The sequence below is a fragment of the Equus caballus genome, chromosome 4 (genome assembly GCF_041296265.1).
Source record: "Equus caballus isolate H_3958 breed thoroughbred chromosome 4, TB-T2T, whole genome shotgun sequence".
NCBI classification, from domain to species: domain Eukaryota; kingdom Metazoa; phylum Chordata; class Mammalia; order Perissodactyla; family Equidae; genus Equus; species Equus caballus.
Genome location: NC_091687.1, coordinates 88,022,036 through 88,042,286, shown reverse-complemented (window position 1 = coordinate 88,042,286; position 20,251 = coordinate 88,022,036). Strand labels below are relative to the sequence as shown.

Genomic DNA, 20,251 nt, shown 5'->3' with positions numbered 1-20,251 from the left:
TGTGAATAGTTTATTTCTTGTTTTAAGAAAATTTTTATTAAGAATATTGAGACTTGCTCCTTGAAAAAATTCTAACAGTATGGAAGCTATTCAAGTAAAAAGAGAACACCTTCCTCTCTCCTTTTTCCTATATTTCATAAGTAACCACTGTTAATGCTTGGCTAAATAGCCTTCCAGACTTTCCTTTAAGCATTTTAAAATAAATAAGTGCATGTATGTTTTAATATACATATACTATGTATTCACTCATTTTGTCATTTAGTATGCTGTTGGCATCTATTCATGTTATGACATAGATATCTCACTTACTGTAATGGCTGTGCATGTTCTATTGTACAACTGTCTTTAACCTTTTTTATACTAATTACAGAGCACCTTTATGTTTTCCCAGTATTTTTGCTATTATAAAAAAGTACTGCAGTGCACCTTTGTATACTTTGAATGTATATGTGAGATTTTTCTGAGAGATAAATTCTTGGAAGTGGAATTGCTGGATCAAAGATTATGCAGGTTGAAATTTTGATTTCCAAAAAATTACATCTGTTTTTTTCTCCCCTTTAACTGTAGTAAGAATGCTACTTTTGTTTTCATTGGTTATTCTGATGGCTGTTGTGTTTTTCTTATGTGATTGTGTATTTTCTGACTCTAGATAACATCTATTTCTCACATTTTCTTTTTCAGATATAGCAATGATGTAACTTCTCTGCCTTTTCTGCTGGAGATCCTTACAGTGTTACCTGAAGAAGTACATAGTCGTTCCTTACGAATTGGAGCTAACCGTCGCACAGAAATTATAGAAGATTTGGCCTTCTACTCTAGTACAGTGGTATCTTTATTGGTGAGTAAGTTTGAAATACTAAGCTGCTGCCTAGGGGCAAAAAGCCATAGTGGTTATTTTGTAATTCAATTGCACTATTGTGAAATAGCTTCTTTGCAAAATTTGACAAGTATGATACTGTGGCATTTATATAACACTTCACAATTCAAAAATACATTCAGAAACCATACTTTTTGAACTTCTAAGTAAATGTGAGGTTGATGTTATTTCCGTTTTATGAATAAGAAACAAGCTTTAGGGGGCTGGCCTGGGGGCATAATGGTTAAGTTCACATGCTCCACTTCAGTGGCCTGGGGTTCATCAGTTTGGATCCTGGGCGCTGACCTACACACTGCTCATCAAGCTATGCTTTGGTGGCATCTCACATAGAAGAACTAGAAGGACTTACAACTAGGATATACAACTATGTGCTGGGGCTTTGGGGAGGGGGAAAAAAAAGAAAAAGGGAAGCAGACTGGCAACAGATGTTAGCTCAGGACCAATCTTCCTCACCCCCCCCCCCCCCAAAAAGGCTTTAGAATTACACAACTGCTAATTCAGAATTTGAACTTGGGCCTTCTGATTACATATCCCTTGCTCTTCTACTACTTCATGATACAAGCTGTCAGCTTTTGATGAAGGACCATGCTAAGGGAAGTGTGTGTAAATTTACTTAAAGAGAGTATCCTTGCTTAAGAATGGATTGAAATTTTGATGGGGAGGTGTATAGGACTTTACTTGATCTTTGAGCAATATCACAATTAGAGATTGGCTAATACTCCACTATCTTTTAAAAAAGAGTTAAATGTGATTACATCTTTTCAGTTAAGTGGAAATTTTAATGCTCTAGATTAGGAGGGTAAATTTATGGTCTCTGGGCTGGTCGCCTATGTTTGTAAATGTTATTGGAACACAGTCATGCCCATTCAGTTATGTATTGTCCATGTCCATAATTTTGGGCTAACAGCAGAATTGAGTAGTTTTCACAGGAACTTTATGGTCTGCAAAGCTTGAACTATTTACTGTCTGACCCTTCACAGAAAATATTTGCTGGTTCCTGAACTTGTGATATTAAATTGATTATCTAGCCCACATCTCATTTTTATGTCTTTATAATCCAGCTCAGTTTTCTCAATAATTTGGTTATAGTAGATTATTTTTCAGGGTTTTTTTTCAATACTTCAGGATCATAGAACTTTTATTTGAAAAAACAAAATTTTGCTTCAAATTGTGTTCAGTTTGGTATTAGAAATTCATTGGGAAATTATTCTGTCAAGTTAAATGTTTTTCAATTAACTGTTTATTTTAAAGAGGTAGTATAGAAAATTAGAAAATATAGACAAGCAGTTATAGTCAAACCATCTGGAGATTATGCTGTTAAATAACCCTTTAGTACATATCCTCTATGAACATATGTACAGATTTTCTAAATCCAGCTGAGATTTTACTCTGCCTTCCCTTCTGCAGCTTGCTTTTTCAGTTATCCAGTTTTATCTTTCCATTTCAGTAAATTTTTATATCATCTAATAAATAACCAGAGCATATCCCCATTTCCCAAGTTGGTCCCAGACTGTCCTTTACAGCGTTTTTCCAAATTAATATCCAGTCTAGAACCATGTCTTGTATCAGGTTCTTATGACTCTTAATCACAGTCGCTCTTCCCCTTCATTTTTCAAAATGACACTGGATTTGTTGAAGAGATTGGGCCGCTTGTTTTATAGAATATCTTAACCTTCTGGAATTTCTGGTTGCCTTGTTTTTATTTCATTTAGCTTGTTTTTCTGTTCTCTATAATTCCTCTAATTGGAGGTTATATCCAAAGCAGCCTTTCTCAGTAGAGATTCCTCAAGAGAATTAAACCTTAATGTCCTAAGACATCCATTGTATGTAATGAATTCTCTCCTATGCATTGATAATGGTCTAGCTATATACCATCCATAGGATAATCGACAAAGTAAGTCACTCAAATCATTTTCTGCAGGAATTAATTCTTTCCCAGAACCCTAGTTAAGAAAGACTGAAAGCCTTGATGAATCAGTACTAAAAGGTTATACTTTTTCGACTCCAATACATCATAGGTACTTTATGCTGCATTTTGTCAGAAGATAAATACTTTTTGGTTGACCTTCTATTAGTGATGCCAGGATTGACTGGATTAGGATGATGACAGTCTCGTTCTTCTGTTTATAAAGTTGTTTTTCCCCTTTGTAATATAATGTGATTTATATGATGGTAGTTTATTATTTTACAGATGTCCAATTCCATACGAACCTTTTGCCTAATGGTTTTAAATTCTAGTTGATAATCCTTGCCTTAATAATTTCATTGTGGTTTGCAAAATAATGTTTTACTAATTCTCTCATTCCTTCTACATATATATTAGTTTGCATTCTTCTGAGTTCCTATTAGAAAGGCAGGATAAATCTTAATTCTTTTTTTTTTTTTTTTAAAGATTTTATTTTTTTTTCCTTTTTCTCCCCAAAGCCTCCCGGTACATAGTTGTATATTCTTCGTTGTGGGTCCTTCTAGTTGTGGCATGTGGGACGCTGCCTCAGCGTGGTTTAATGAGCAGTGCCATCTCCACGCCCAGGATTCAAACCAACGAAACACTGGGCCGCCTGCAGCGGAGCGCGTGAACTTAACCACTCGGCCACGGGGCCAGCCCCTCTTAATTCTTTTTTAATTTCCTGTTTTCACAATAAGGATTTGTTTTAAAGCTGCCTCAAATGTTGCTGGGGTTCTGGCTTTCTGTTTATGGAGTATTATGGATGCATGGATTTTCACTGATTTAGGCTCTCCACTAAAATCATTCTTTTGATGCTTAAAATGTTATAACTTTGGCCACTGGAGCACTTCTTTGCTTCCTAACACAAAAAGATGACTAACACTCATCTTATTACCTTCTTGCCCCAGATCTAGAATTCTTGGTTCCTTTTAGTATTAGTCTGGGTCCAATCAGGAGAGACAAACCACCTAGTAATTTGTGGGAACGTTTAATATGAAGAATGATTAACTATAACAGGAGGTTACAGTTATGAGGGATTGCCTAATAATGAGTAAAGAATGCTCTAAAGAATATGGAAATAAAACAGATACAAGGAGCAGTCCTTAACCCCAAGGCTTTGATAGAGTTTCCAAGGAAGGAAGGAAGAGTTCATCCTTCTCCCAGGGCTGAGATCCAGACCCTGTTGGAGGGGCCATAGCCATGTGTGGTGCTGCGTGCTGCCGAAAATCTGTCTTCTCACACGTGCTGAAAATCTCTCTTCTTGTACTTGCTGGAAGTCTGCTTTCCAGGAAGCCCAAGAAAGCTGTTCAGGGAAAGTGTCTTACCAGAGGCTTGAGCTCTAAATCATCCTCCTGTCTTTGGTTGTTGCTTCTGTAGTTTTCCCTTAACTTTTACTAATGTGCATGGAAGTACTAAGAGGCTCCCTAGAGAATTCCCTGGTTTCCAGACCAAGAACTCCTTGCTTCCATTGTATAGAAGCAACACAATTTTTCTGGTATGGGATCAATTACCCGGCCTGTAGATTAACCCCTTTTTTTCCTGTTGGCTCAGTGGCATAAGAAGCCCAGTTGTCTAAATGGTGGTCTTATCTTCCAATTCACTGGAATCACTTTTATGTTTCCTGATAGAAGCATTCCTTCCCTGGGGACCAAGATCTCCATAACAACAGAGACCAAAGTTGCCCATTAATGTCCCTCCTTTACTCTAAGTTCCTTGATTAGATATGATGTCATGGTAGTTAGATAACGGGATTCTGTTAGTCCGTGAATGATTGTGCTGGCAGAAGCATTACAAGTAGGGAAGGCAAATCTATATCCAGAATATGAGTCTATTCCTGTAAACACAAATCTCTGCTTCCTCCATGATGGAAGTCCGATGTAATCAACCAACCTTGTCCCCAAAGGGAATGTGCTGTACTGGGGACTCATTTTTGGTCTCTGCTGTTGTCGGAGTAGACATTTATCAGTAGTGTTAACCACTTAAGCCTCAGTAAGTGGAGACCCATGTTGATTTCATGTGTAGCCTCCATCCCTGCTACTATGCCCACTTTGTCTATGAGCCCATTGAGCCAGCACTGAGTGGCTGGGGAAGGAGGCTGACATCCTAGAGTTTGTCATTTTTTCCATCTGTCATTGAGAAATTCCTCTATAGTGGATGCCCTTTTGTGAGTATTCTCATAGGACAGAAATATCTCCGTAGTCTGTGCCCATTCATATACCTCTCCCTCAGACTTCCTTGTCACCAGTTTTCCAAATCTCTAATCATTCATCCAAACTGTTGACAAATTTCCATGAATAAGTGTAGATCCATATTTCTGGTCATCTGTCACTCCAGATGTAGCGGACAACCAAATATACTGCTTGAAGTTCTGCCCACTAAGAGGATTTTCTTTAAACCACTGTCCTTCACTACAGCCCCTGAGTGGGCCTGTAATGCTGTAGCTGTCTACCTGCGGGTGGTACCAGCATATTGCGCCCATCCATCTGTAATCCAGGCTTGAGTTTTCTTCTTCAGTTATCTGGTCATAAGGAATACTCCAGGAGGCCATGGGCGTGGATTGAGGGGGATGAATCAATGCAAGAAGAGTTGGTGTCAGAGGAATCTGAGCCATCTGTGCATGCAGCTTTCTTGTACCTTGCAGATCTTCCTGAAGTCAGTCTCTTATGTACCATTTCCATTTGATCACAAGTTGCTGCTACGCTTGCCCAACTTTATGGCTAGGTAGTTCAGGCAATACTCAGTTTGTGATGGGAAACCCAGGCCATGTGATCACCTGGTGTGCCATGGTTAGATGTTCAGTCTCTACCAAAGCCCAGTAGCAAGCCAGAAGCTGCTTCTCAAAAGGAGACTAGCGACCTTCAGCAGACAGCATAGATTTGCTCCAAAATCCTAGATATTTGCATCATGATATTCCTGCCAGTGATATTCCCCCTTCCCAGAGACTCCATATACTCATTAAATCCAGAATCTCTAGGAAGTACATTCATATCAATGAGTTTGGCTCAATTTAGTGTTATATTCAGCCTGCTTGGGTCTGACACCCTTAGAGTCAATCAGCTCTCACATATGTTTCCCAGGTTTCTTCAGATACCTATTGGCAAAGTTTTGTGATTCTCTTGGTGTATAAAGTATTTCCTCCTGTATGTACCCATGCCCCTGGAACATGCTGAGATTTAACCCTAGTTATGGGTGGCACAGAAGATGGTTAAGGGGGGTCTTGAAGAGAGTGAGCATCCCCTTTCAAGGCTTTTGTCTCAGATGAGGTTATTACAAGGCTTTCAAGCTGAGGAAGGCTAGTCTTCTCAGATACTGGAAGGCAGGCTACTTCCACTGGTAAGAGTGGCTTAGGGGTTCAAGATTATCAGTTTCGAGGCCAGCCCCGTGGCTGAGCAGTTAAGTTCACGCGCTCTGCTGCGCCGGCCCAGGGTTTCGCCGGTTCAGATCCTGGGCATGGACATGGCACTGCTCATCAGGCCACATTGAGGCAGCGTCCCACATGCCACAACTAGAAGGATCTGCAACTAAGGTATACAACTGTGTGCTGGGGGGATCTGGGGAGATAAAGCAAGGAAAAAAAAAAAAAAGATTGGCAACAGTTGTTAGCTCAGGTGCCAATCTTTACAAAAAAAAGAAAATAAAGTGTATGTCTTCCATTTAAAAAAAAAAAAGGTTATCAGTTTCATTAGGGTCCAACCTGATGTCTCCATTCCAAGTTTCAGAATCCCATTCTTTACCACTCAATTTCCTGACTTTCACATGAGAAACTTACTGAGACTGTAAATTCAACTGTTACTTGTAATTCAGCAAGCCACACAATTAAATTTTATATATAAGTTTCAGCACCCTAGCCCTGTAGGTACAAAAAATAAGAGCTACTTTTAGAGATGTTACGGAAGCTCTCTGGTTCTCACTGTGACTTGAGCTAAGAGTTAACGGAGCTGAGCTTGTCATTTGCTTTTTGTAACAGCACTCAAATGAACTCAAAAGAATCCAGCCAACACTACAGTTCTTACAGTCATCATTACTGCCACATTGGTCAGGTGTAGCAGCCACTTGGGCTTCCAAGGCACTTGCTTGACTTAGCACTTCATTATAATTGACAAGTGACAGTCTGACTTGTGATGAAATCTGAAAAATATATCCCTTTGGTACTTAGAAATGTCTATAATCTTGTCATGTAGCTTGTCACGTTATAGAACCCAGAGAACGAAATTAGTCCAGAATTGTCAAGAAAAATAGATATTTGGCTGTAGTAGCAATGCCAAAGGCCTCTTAAAACCGTTTTCATTTATTTCCCTTACATTCTCTTTAATGTTTCTATTCAATCTCATCTTCTTGTCAGTATGATACTTTTGTGGGCTATTCAAATGGACCCATTCTTAAATATTGCATTGAACTTTTTGAAGTTTTTAGTATTATTCATCTTGCTCTATAGCTGAACTGAGCCTATCCTCTAATATTTTTCTCCATTTTGTTAATCCAAGAGCAATTCTTATTTACCTCTGCTGTATTTTTACTGGTGAGGTCTTCTGGCATTTATCTTTCAGCTTTTGAGGCCTTACTTTAAGAGATAGTGTTTTAAATTATATGGTTCTCAAAGAGGGACTAAAGATAACTCTTAGTTTTGAAGCTTTATTGTTGTATTTGATTTAATTAACAGAATTTGTTCTCTTCAGAGAAACTACTTTTAGATGTAAGGTTTTTCCAAAATTCTGTTATTGAGTTTGACTCAGTAATTAGAATGTACAGTCAAATCCTTCCATTTGTAAACATCATGCCTTATTAAATTGAAATGTCATTCAGGAGGCAAAAAGGCCAAGCAATTGTGTGGTGAGTTAACATTGAGAGTTTCAAAGATTCAAGTATAGGGTGGGGGTGGTTTGCCATGAACTTACTTGGATTTCTTTCTTTTTTTCTTCCTTCAATTCAGTTCAGTGCAATTAAAACTAATTAATAAGTATGCAAACATAGGGGAAGCATGGCTACTGGAAGTACAAATGTCAGCATTTAGATCATTATGGATTCCATACCCCCCATGCCTTCCAAACCCCATGGCAATTATGTTTCTAACCCGTTGCCTGCAAAAGTTATTTTTAAACGTTCTTTATCCAGAAAGAGTTGCATTACACTTTACTTTGGAAAAAATATACATCAGAAAAACAGTTTGCAAAGGGAAGCAATGGTGAGTTTTAGTCTGACTTTTCGTTTTACCTCTTTTATAAACTGTCATATTTATGGTAGTGTCACTTTTTGTGGAATGGCGTTATTTTCTAGAGTATTTTAATGCTGAAGTTGAAACATCGCCTTTTTATGTGACAATATACAGTAGTAGGACTAGCTTATTTCTGTCCTATAAAATCAAGGGTGTAGATGAGAATTACTTTAAGAACAATTCTATTGGTAAGTTTACATTAATGCGGAACTGGGATCTAAGAAACCTAGTTATTTGTGAAATATATCTATCTTTGGGCAAGTCTGTCACCTCTCTGTACCTACCTATGGAGTTTTAGTGGGGACTAAATGAATTAAGAGTGTTGAGAACAGTGTCTGTCACTTACAAAGCACTTTTAACTGTTAGCTGTTATTATTCTCATCCTTCTCATGATTACACCTGTAAGGTGATTGTAATATGGTTTAAATATAAAGATTGGCATTATTTGTTTTAACTTTTTTTCTTTCTTTTCAGATGACCTGTGTAGAAAAAGCAGGAACGGATGAGAAAATGCTTATGAAGGTCTTTCGCTGTTTGGGAAGTTGGTTTAACTTAGGTGTTTTGGACAGTAACTTCATGGCTAATAATAAGTTACTAGCACTCCTTTTTGAGGTTTTGGTAAGTAATGGTTTTGTTTATCAAAGTATTTCTGCCATATAGTCACTTAGAGTAACTATCCTTCTGGGACATAGTAGTGTTTTCAGATTTCTGCACAGTGATTGGAAGGTGTATAGTAAGAACACAGCAGTGTCCCTTCCTTGTTGCCAAGTACCAAATTAAGGCATTAGTTTTAATACCCAGAATAGAATGTATTAGTTAGGTTTAAGAGGAAAACAGTCTTGTATGTAAATCAATGATTTACCTATTAAAATCCAAGTAACAAAAAACCATTGGTCTCTTTTTTCCTTGTTTATCCAATAAGCCACTTCTTGTCTTGATTGGAGCATTTAGTCCACTGATATTTAAAGTAGGTCTTGATAAGTATGTAGTTATTGCCATTTTCTTACTTTTTTTCTGGGTGTTTTAGTAGTTCTTCTCTGTTCCTTTTTTCTTCTCTTGCTCTCTTCCCTTTGGTTTGATGGCTCTCATTAGTATTATGTGTGGGTTCCTTTCTCTTAATTTTTTGTGTGTTTATTATAGGTTTCTGATTTGAGATTACCATGAGGTTCATATGTAATAACCTGTGTAGATAGCAGTCTATGTTAAGTGATTGTCTCTTTAAGTTTGACCTCTTGCTAAAAAGCTCTACTCTTTTACTACCCTCCTCCCACATTTTATGTTTTTGATATCACATTTAACCTTTTTTTTGTGCATGTGTATCTGTTACCCTCTTAGCCTGGAAATAGATTATTTTAGTACTTTTGTCTTTTGACCTTCGTAGGTGGTTGATCTGCTACCTTTACTGTGTATTTGCTTTTATCAGTGATTTTATTGGTTTTTTTCCAGTAATTTTCTTGTTCTTATTTGTGGTCTTTTCTTTCTTTCTTTTTTTTTTTTAAAGATTAACACCTCAGCTAACATCTGTTGCCAATCCTTTTTTTACCTTTCTTTCTTCTTCTTCAAAGCACCCTCCTGTTCCCCCCATACATAGTTGTATATTCTAGTCGTAGGTCCTTCTAGTTGTGCTATGTGGGACGCTGCCTCAGCATGGCCTTGCCTAGGATCTGAACTAGCAAAACCCTGGGCTGCCGAAGGAGAGCACATGACCTTAACCACTGGGCCACAGGGCCATCCCCTTGTGATCTCTTTTTCCACTTTAAGTCCCTGTAGCATTTCTTGTAAGGCTGGTTTATTGGTGATAAACTCTTTTAGTTTTTGCTTTTCTGGAAAACTCTTTATCTCTCCTTGCATTCTGAATGATAGCCTTGATGGGTAGAGTATTCTTGGCTGTAGGTTTTTTCCTTTTAGCACTTTAAATATGTCATGCCACTCCCTTCTAGCCTGTAAGGTTTCTGCTGAGAAGTCAGCTGATAGCCTTATGGGATTTCCTTTGTATGTAACTTGTTGGCTTTCTCTTGGAGCTTTTAGTATTCTCTCTTTATCTTTAATTCTTGACACTTTAATTATAATGTGTCTTGGTGCAGGCCTCTTTGGGTTTATCTTGTTTGGTGCTCTCTGTGCTTCCTGTAGGTGGAAGTCTGTTTCCTTCCTTAGGTTAGGAAAGTTTTTAGCTATTACTTCTTCAAATAGATTCTGTGCCCCTTTGTCTCTCTCTTCTCCTTCTGGGACACCTATAAAACGATGTTAGTGTGCTTGATATTGTCCTGGAGGTCCCTTAGACTGTCCTTATTCTTTTTAATTCTTCTTTCTTTTATCTGTTCAGCTTGGGTGATTTCCTCTAGTCTTTCATCCAGCTTGCTGATACATTCTTCTATATCGTCTTCTCTGCTATTGATTCCCTCTAGTGAATTTTTTTTATATATAATTTTTTTTTATTTCTAGAATTTCTATTTGGTACTTGATATCTTTCTTTTTTTTGAGGAAGATTAGCTCTGAGCTAACATCTGCTGCTAATCCTCCTCTTTTTGCTAAGGAAGACTGGCCCTGAGCTAACACCCATTCCCATCTTCCTCTGCTTTATATGTGAGATGCCTGTCACAGCATGGCTTGCCAAGCAGTACATAGATCCGTACCCAGGATCCAAACTGGCGAACTCCGGGCCACTGAAACGGAACGTGTGAACTTAACTGCTGCATCACCGGGTTGGCCCTCTCCCTGGTGAATTTTTCATTTCCATTATTGTAGTCTTCATTTCTGATTGGTTCTTTTTTATATTTTCCAGTTCTTTGTTGAAGTTCTCACTGAATTCATCCATTCTTCTCCCAAGATCAATGAGCATCCACATGACTCTTAGTCTGTACTCTTTATCAGGTAGATTGTTTATCTCTGTTTTGTTTAGTTCCTGTTCTGAGGATTCGTCCTATTCCCTTATTTGGAAGATATGCCTTTGTCTCCTTATTTTGCCTCTTTCTCTCTGCCTATATCTCTGTATTAGATAGATCAGCTACGTCTCCTAATTTTGGAGACATGGCCTTATGTGAGAGATGCCTTCTGAGGCCCAGCAGTGTGCTTCCCTCTTGTCACCAGTTCCAAGTGTTCTAGGAGTGTCCCCTGTGTGGGCTATGTGTGTCCTTCTGTTGTGGCAGGGTTGCTCTTGCTGCAGGTGCATGGAAAGTCTAGGCTGTCCCACTGGCCAGCTAGTTGTAATGCTCAGCTGTGTACAGCTACGATGGTCGTTTCAGTCACTTTATTGGGCATGGGGAACCCCAGCACAGATGGCTGGAAGATCTAATAGCACATTCCTTCTGCAGTTTTTCTGTTAAGTGATTAGTTCCCCAGCATGACTGGTTGCTAGGCTCAGGGGCTTACAATTGCTATAGGCCTCCAGCCTGCAAGGCTGTTGTCAGCTCTCTCAGTAGTGTAGCTGGGTGGGGCCAGCCCCAGGTATGGCAGCACACAGTTCTTTCAGGCATTGGAAGGTGGGGCTGATCCTCTGTATTGCTATTTTGAGAAGCATAAGTCTGCTGCAGCTGACAAGCCCCACTTCCTTCAGGCCCACACACCCTGTTAGTGCAGTCCTACCCCCTGCACACACCCCAACCCACTGAAGCAGATCCACTCACTCTGCTCCAGAGGCCCTGCACACTCCACCAACACAGGCCTGCCCCTTGGGCACACCCTGCCCTGCAAAGGTGGACCCACTTGTCCCTGCTGCAGCGGTATCCTGCCTATGCAGGCCCACAAATTGCCCATGGGCTTGCTGTTGGTTGGGGCTGGTCCCTAAGGCAGGCTCCCTGCCTTGGCTGAGCTGGGTTAACTCTAGTGCTCTAGCGGGTGGGGCAGACCCTTGTGCTAAACAGGCTAGGGGAAGAACTCCAATAGCATCTGCCAGTGTCTGTGTCAGCATGCCTGTACTAGGTCACAATAATGGCTGACGCCAATGTCTTCAGTTCCTGGGGAGGTAGTCCCAGCCTGGTGAGGTCTCGCCTCTTCCTGAGATGCCCCCAGAGCCTTTCAAGTGAGTCTCTTTTCACCAAAGGACTGCACACCTTTTTTTCTGGTGATTTTATGTTGCTTTCTGACATGAGTGAATTTGCCTGTGGGCCCTGTAAGAGCAGGCTTTTCTTTCCGTTATGTTCAATAGCTTTTTTGGGGGTATTCCCTGTTGTTGTTAAGAGCCAGCAAAGCCAGATATTATGACACTTGTCTCAGTTGTGCTGAGTACAGAAGCTGGTTATTGTAGCAAAGCTCTCCTGCTCAGATCTTCCACTCCTCTAGGGAATGCTTCGTACCTTGAGATTGCTCCCAGCCATAAGGCACCACGGCTAGAGTGTGGGTTTTTCCTCTCCAGAAAGGAATTTCTGCCTCTTCCACCTCAGTCAGCACTGTCCCTTCTTTTGGGGGTTCTTTTTAATCCAGTTTTCAGTTCTCTCTGAGTGGTAATTGTTCCTGGGGTAGTTGTAAATTTGTTGTGTCTGTGGGAGGAGGTGAATACGCTGACATCTTCGCAGCAATCCCTTCTTCTTCCTTGTTTTAAAAGGTATAAAGTTGTGGTTTCTAATAATGGTCATTGGGCCTTTGAGGCAATTATAGATCAGAATATTATCTTTGTACCTTAAATAGTTTACTTAAACATCAGGGTATGTCTAGGATGGATTTTGGGTTTTGGGGATTGAAAGAATAAGAGTTAATGTCCTTCTATGTACTTGTTCATTTCTTCCTTAAACTTTGAAAGTAGTAATGCCTGGTAATACATTCCTCTGTTTTGGTGGATAGGAGTAAGTGAGTGCTTGGAATAAAGGGGCTAGTTTTTAGAACAAGAAACATAGCAATATCTTAAGCACAGTAGTTGTGTGCTGGTACACTATTTTTTAGAAGATAGAAGCATGATACTAGATTGATATCTCTGTGAATTAAAGAAGGAAAAGGAAAGCACATTCTCTAAGGAAACACTTTTGACATTTCATTGTTGTCAGTGTATTTCTTCTGTCATTCTTGTATCAGAAGCTGAGACTCAGGAAAGTTGGGATGTTAATTGTTTTGCTAGTCATTGTCTGGGTCTCCATGTCTCTCGATGCCCTACCTCAATAATGGTAATTTTTATTCTCATCTCACCAGATTGTGTGAAGAGTAGTCAGTATAAATAAATTCAAATCCCACTTTTGTTTAAAAAATTTATAAATATGCTTACATATAAATGGAGAACAGTCTAGAATACACTTTAAACTTAAAACAGTAGTGACTTCTGGGAATAGAGATGGTGATAAGGAACAAGCTAAGTAGTGTGCCAGGATTATGTTATCTTCTCTACTGATCCACTGTCAGGACCCCTCTGCCACTTAAAAGAAGAGTGTTTCTAGAGTAGTGTTTCTAGAGTCAAGTGTATTCTTGTTCTTATATTCATTCAGTAGTTCAAAATCATGCCATATTTTAGTTTGCTTTATATTTTGACTAAAACTTTCTTATATAACTTTTTTCCTGTAATTCTTTTAAAAATATAGTACTTGATATATACAAAAGAATAAATTTGAGCATTTATTTAACTTTTAAAACATAGTAATACAATGAATATTTTTGAATCCACCACTCAGTCTAAGAATAACCTAATGAATAATTTGTATCTGTGCTCTCCCAACCCTGCTTAATATAGCTTCCTCCCTCCCCGACCCTGGAGATTCTAAATATCCTTGTTTTTTATTATTCACAGAAGACTAAGTTGCCTTCACTAAATTCTCAACTGTACTCTTCAAAATGGAAACCCTGGAGGCATCCCTTTTTGAGCTTTCTGATGTGCTCTAATTTGTATCAATTGCTCTTTAGATCTGCTCCCCAGCTGTCATCCTGGGACTTCTCTTTACTGTGCTTCTGGATTGGATTAACTCTTTTTTGAACCTCCTCAAATACCTTCCCCAGAAGGATATGTGGGAAGTAAACTTTGAGTTTTTGCGTGCCTGAGAAATATTTTTATTTTACTTTCACTCTTGATTGATCATTTAACTAAGTATAGAGTTTTAGGTTTTTTCTTTTTTTTAAAGATTGGCACCTGAGCTAACATCTGTTGGCAATCTTCCTTTTTTTTTCTTCTCCCCAAAGCCCTAGTACATAGTTGTATATTCTAGTTGTAGGTCCTTCTGGTTGTGCTATGCAGGACATTGCCTTCGCATGGCTTGATGAGCCATGCTAGGTCCGTGCCCAGGATCTGAACCAGTGAAACAGTGGGGCCACCAAAGTGGAGCACATGAAATTAACCACTCAGCCATGGGACCGGCCCCCACTTTTAGGTTTAATATTCCTTCTCTTCAGAATTTCCAAGACCTTGCTGTCTTGTATACTGGCAGGCATCGTTCCTAATGAGAAGCGGGATAACTGTCTGATTTTTGCTCCTTTCTATGTTACCTTCTCCTCTTTTCCCCAGAAGCCTTAAGAATCTCTGTTTAACCTTGGTATTCTGAAATATCATGGTGATGTGTTATGTATGGATCCTTGATACTTGTTGGACCCTTTCATTTTAGATGGTACTTGAATGTCAGAAAAAAGATGGAAAAGATTTCCACAGATTAAAGTAGGGCAGGAAACACATGGCATTGCATTTGGAAGGACTTGATGGAAAAAAAACAATGGATTTTAGGAGTCATGTGACTGTAATTGAGGTACAAGAAAGGCTGTTTTGCTTGGCATATAGGGAAATAGAAATAGGACTGTGAAGGTTGATGGATGTTGTCTCATCAAAGGCCATGACTGTTAGGTTGTTAGGCATTTAAAGTACATGTTAGGAAACAGGCTATAATTGTTTTCCTGTTACTTGTATTACAGCCTAATCATACTTCTTAAAGTTTTCCTATTCCTGTTATCTCCTAGCAACAGGATAAGACCTCATCCAACCTACACGAAGCTGCTTCAGACTGTGTGTGCTCAGCTCTCTATGCCATTGAGAATGTGGAGACTAATTTGCCATTAGCCATGCAACTTTTTCAAGGAGTCCTAACATTGGAGACTGCCTATCATATGGCTGTGGCACGTGAAGATTTAGACAAGTGAGTAATTATTTAAGGCAGTAGTTCTGGGTTCACATGCAGTCTGGTGTTCTTCTAAGTCACTTTTCATTATTTATTTATCCTTTGTGATTCTTTGTGACTGTAAATATATACACTGCACCCTAAAGATGCTCTGTTATTCTCATCTGAACCGAGAGTGGCGAATTGGATGTAGAAGGAGAAGTTGTAATCATAGAAAGTAGCAATTTTTTGTACTTATGAAGGGTAAGGCTCTAAGAAATAGGGATGAACTTTGAAGTATCAAGTGTGGTTTGATGGAAATTTTATTCAAATGTTTTAGTAATTGAGAATTGGAACTGACTTATGAGTCGTTTGCTTATATGTATGAAAGTATATGATGTAAGAAAAGGTGGTTGTTATGGAGATCGTGGTACAGCACAGCAGATAATCACTATATGTCTCTTAGGCTGAGGATCCTTCTATTTGATTAATTGTGTCTGTGAGTATGTACATATAATATCCAGATTTCTGACTTGATGCTCTCATTCGTCTTTCATCTACAGAGTTCTGAATTACTGCCGTATTTTCACTGAACTATGTGAAACTTTTCTTGAAAAAATTGTTTGTACTCCAGGCCAAGGTCTTGGAGACCTACGAACTCTGGAACTGCTTCTTATCTGTGCAGGACATCCTCAATATGAGGTAGTGTTTATACTGTGGTAAAGCAATTATTCTCAAAGTTTTATGTTGCATATTGTCTATATTGTCTCCTGTCCAGCTTTTTATTTGTGGGAAATTATAATCTTATTTTTAATTAATGTGATATTGGGCTTTCTTCTATATTGGATTCTTTGTTTTAATTATATTTGGACTTCTTTGAATCCTGTTCTGTTTTCTTACCTGGTTAGCTGGACTGACTGGTGTTGGCATCTCAAGGAACCAGTTAGAAAGGAAGCCTATTACCTTTCTACTGAGTCCCCTCTCTAGCTCCAGTTATTCTTTAGAGCTTTATAGCTAAAAAAAAAAAAAGAAAGAAAGAAAGAAAAAGGAAAGACCAAATCTTAACTGTACCTCCACAAGTCTTAATGTCCAAAATTGTTCTCCGAATTATGGATGGGAATGAGAAAGAGATTGAAAGAACTTAAAGAGTGTCCTTCATTCCAAAATCTCTATGACACCCTACCTCTTTTAAGTTTGCTAGATTTAGAAAAACAGTCTCTCCATTTATTCAAGAAGCTTTACCTCCTCTTAATAGTCGAAGAAGTGAGAGAGAACTCTCAAGTTGCGTATTGTTTTAAATAGTCCTATTTTGGATCCTTGATGGGAAAAGAATGGTAGGGCCCCTCTTTGGGAGGGGCACAGTAGTCCTGTGACTCTCAGCCCTTTTTCTGTTATCACACAAAAGATAATATTTATTTGTTTGACATAATCTCATGAGGATATCTAGATTTGGATGAAACTCAGAATTTTTTGGGGAGGAAGTGTAGCACTACATAATAATTATCACTCCTGTAAACAGTGCCATATGTAAGATAAGCTATGGATAAAGTCCCAGACTGTCCCACTCAAGAGAGCAGGTGAATAAAAGTGGCAAGAGATTGGTATGTTCAGGTTTTTGTAGATGGTTTTTCTGGTAAGAGGTTTTCTAATCTAAAACATAAAATGAAATTATTTCAGAATTTGGGGAGAAAACACTTCAAAAGAGACTTCCATGTCTGTATCTATTTTTCTGAATTCAGAATCTAATATACTGTTGGAGAAGGTATCCCAGGGCTAAACAGGAAGGTAAAGCCGGTCATTTTAAATGGAGTTTTGGGCCTAATATGGGAAGGTAATTTGGGAGGATAATAATAAATCTGCTAGAGAAAATGTGGCTGCTTAACTGGCTCTACTCCTAGTATTTAAAAGTTTATCTTCTTTCCTATATGCCCTAGCAATAATAAACCTGTCTTCTTATTCCATTTCTTTTCTGATTCAAATAAACCATCTTTTCTCTTTCTCTCTTTTAATTTAACAGGTAGTAGAAATTTCCTTTAACTTTTGGTACCGACTAGGAGAGCATCTATACAAAACTAATGATGAAGTTATTCATGGCATCTTCAAAGCCTACATTCAAAGGCTGCTTCACGCCTTGGCTCGACACTGCCAGCTGGAACCAGACCATGTAAGTTAAGTTCCCGTCTCTACTTCTTCAAATCTTAATTTCCTCGTCTTTTCAATGCTAATTTGAAAGGGAACTCAAAAAGACAGAGAATAAAACTAATGGAATCTGTAGGTTTTTTGTTACTCTATAGCTTAACTGAAGAAGTCAATACCAATAATACTGAAGAGTATGAGGCCTGTATAGAAAGAAGTCAGTCCTGCCGAGCCAGTTATTCTTCTCCTGGGAATTTACCTCAAATAATTCTGCAGAAGAAAAAAATAGCTATTTTATGTACCAAGCATTATCTATAAAAGTAAAAAATGGTAAATCCGTGTACAGCAATAGAAGAAGAGTTACATGAATTGTGATGTAGCAACTTAATGGATCATTGTGCGGCACTTAAAAGTAACTATTGAAATAGTGATGGTTGGTATGCTAAATGAAAAACGTCAGAATGTAAAATTTTATACCCTCTATTTTTTTTTTTGGACAGCTGAAGATTCCCCCTAAGCTAACATCTGTTGCCAGTCTTCCTCCTTTTTTCTTTCCCCTCACCCCTGACCCCTCCTCAGTACATAGTTGCGTATAGTTGTGTGTTTTTCTGGTTCTTCTATGTGAGCCGCCACCAAGCTTGGCTACTGACAGAGGAGTGGTATGGTTCCGTGCCTGGGAACCGAACCTGGGCCACCGAAGTGGAGCATGCCAAACTTAATCGCTAAGTTTTGTATACTTGTGTGAGGAGGATTTGCCCTGAGCTAACATCCATTACCTCCGTTGCCAATCCTCGCCCTTTTTTTTTTTTTGCTTGAGGAAGATCTGCCCTGATGTTAATCTGTGCCAGCCTTCTCCTACTTTGTATGTGGGATCCCTCCACAGCATGGCTGATGATTCGAATAGGTCCGTACCTAGGATCTGAACCTGCAAACCATGGGCTGCCAAAGTGGAGCATGTGGAATTTAACCACACAGCCACAGGGCTGGCCCCAATATGCCCTGTAACTTTTTTTCTTTCTTTCTTTCTTTCATTTTTTTTTTGATGAGGAAGATTGGCCCTGTGCTAACATCTGTTGCCAATATTCCTCCCCTCCACCCCCAAAGCCCCAGTATGTAGTTGTATATCCTATTTGTATGTCACTCTAGTTCATCTATGTGGGATGCTGCCTCAGCATGGCTTGATGAGCACTGCGTAGGTCTATGCCCAGAATCCAAACCCGTGAACCCTGGGCCGCTGAAGCAGAGTGTGCAAACCCAATCACTTGGCCATGAGCCGGCCCCTACCCTGTATTTTTAATAGTGTAAAATATGTGGTTGGATTAAAACTAACACAAGAGTAAAATATTTGTGTGAGGATTTGGAGACTAATATGATCCCCCCCTCCCCTCCCACATACATGCACATTTTTCTTTATATTATTTGTACTGATATTATAATTTAAAAGAAAATATAGAAATAATCTGTTTGCTTAGAAGAAAGTATACTAGAAATATTATAAAATAGTCCATTGGAAAACTCTTTAATCTCCGTTGTTTAGTCTCTTCAAATTTTATAGCATTTATTTCATCCTTTTGGTTGGTTGGTGGGTTAAATCCTTGTCCTTTAACGTAGAACCTGGAAGTGAGTTTTTTCCCATTGCTTACAGTTAAATCTGACATGAAAACTGTCTGTTCTCTTCATTTTAATGTCAGTATTGTTGTTTGAGTCATGGTATTTTGTCTTTCCACAGAACCTTAGTGATGATCTAGTCTAGTGGTTTCCAATACGTTTTTTTTTTTTCAATGAGGAATCCTATCTACAGCTACATCTTACTTGAAAGCCTGATATGTAAATAAAAGCAGGGCCGCTCTGGTTTAAATGGCTCTGCTTGCTTGATCCCCTTCTTCCCTTTGCTAGTTGCATGGCACCATGTCCCTTGCAGGTAATTCCTTACGCTTGTAGGTGTAGAGTGCTTTGTAATTTGTATAGTGCTTTATAACTCATTGTCTCATATGGGACACCCATCATTTCCTCCTTATTCCTTGACTTTAATTTCTTCATCTTGAAGCAAGGAGAATGAACTAAATCAACTCTGAATAGTACTAAGGGCTTTTTCCAGATATTCTTGGTCCAAGATTCTTATACATGCCCTTAACCATCTCACAATTGGTCAGCCTTTGTTTTCTCATAGGAGTGTTTTGGAATAAGAAAAATATAAGAAGCATGAAATATAAATGATCTCTCTATTTTTTTTGTTGTTGTTGAGGAAGATTGGCCCTGAGCTAACATATGCTGCCAATCCTCCTCTTTTTGCTGAGGAAGACTGGCCCTGGGCTAACATCCGTGTCCGTCTTCCTCTACTTTATATGTGGGACGCTTACCACAGCATGGCTTGCCAAGCAGTGCCATAAAGGCACCCCAGATCTGAACTAGCGAGCCCTGGGCCACCGAAGCAGAACGTGCGCACTTAACCGCTGTGCCACCGGGCCGGCCCCAATCTCTCTATTTTTTAATGAAAAATTTCAAATATACAGCAAAGGTGAAATAATTTTATAGTGAATATTTATATACCTACTCCCTAAATTCTATCATTAATATTCTACTGTACCTATTTTATTATGTATCTGTCTACCTATATAAAATTCTTTTTAAAGTCTGAAGTTCTGTTCTACATCTAGTTATTGTGATAATGATTGATTTGGGTAGATCTTGAACCATAAAGCTTCAGAGGCTTATTCAGTGCTAAAAAGCTAGACCTTATCTAGAGAGACTTGTAAACTCTTAAATTACCACCTCTTCCAGGTCACTTCCCACTCCCACCACTCCAAATTTTTCTAACAATAGAGCAAGGTGTTGCTTGGAAATGCAAAAAAAGAAGAAGAATTATTTATTTCTCATAGTAAAGGTGGAGGATAGATTATATTGACACTTGACATACCTGAAAGTTTGGGAGACCATAGTAAAATAAAATATCCTTGTGATTTAGACAATTTATCTGTTATTCGTTGGGACTGGACTGCTTAATGACTTTTTCTTCTTTGTTCTTGATTTTATAAGGTCAGTGAAATCCTTAGTGAGTTTAAGACAACTGTTGTCTGATTTGAAAT

General features: G+C 38.7%; 1 protein-coding gene across 16 annotated transcripts in view; it reads left to right on the top strand.

The window, feature by feature from the left end:
* Window positions 1-20,251, top strand: part of TNPO3 (transportin 3) — an 88,499-nt gene that overhangs the window by 35,557 nt on the left and 32,691 nt on the right. For all 16 annotated transcript variants that reach the window (XM_023639653.2, XM_023639656.2, XM_070265809.1 and 13 more), the window contains 5 exons: window positions 682-838; window positions 8,509-8,652; window positions 14,893-15,068; window positions 15,593-15,731; window positions 17,047-17,193. In XM_023639653.2, the coding sequence (XP_023495421.1) occupies window positions 682-838; window positions 8,509-8,652; window positions 14,893-15,068; window positions 15,593-15,731; window positions 17,047-17,193 (763 nt within the window). The remainder of the gene's footprint in view (window positions 1-681; window positions 839-8,508; window positions 8,653-14,892; window positions 15,069-15,592; window positions 15,732-17,046; window positions 17,194-20,251) is intronic.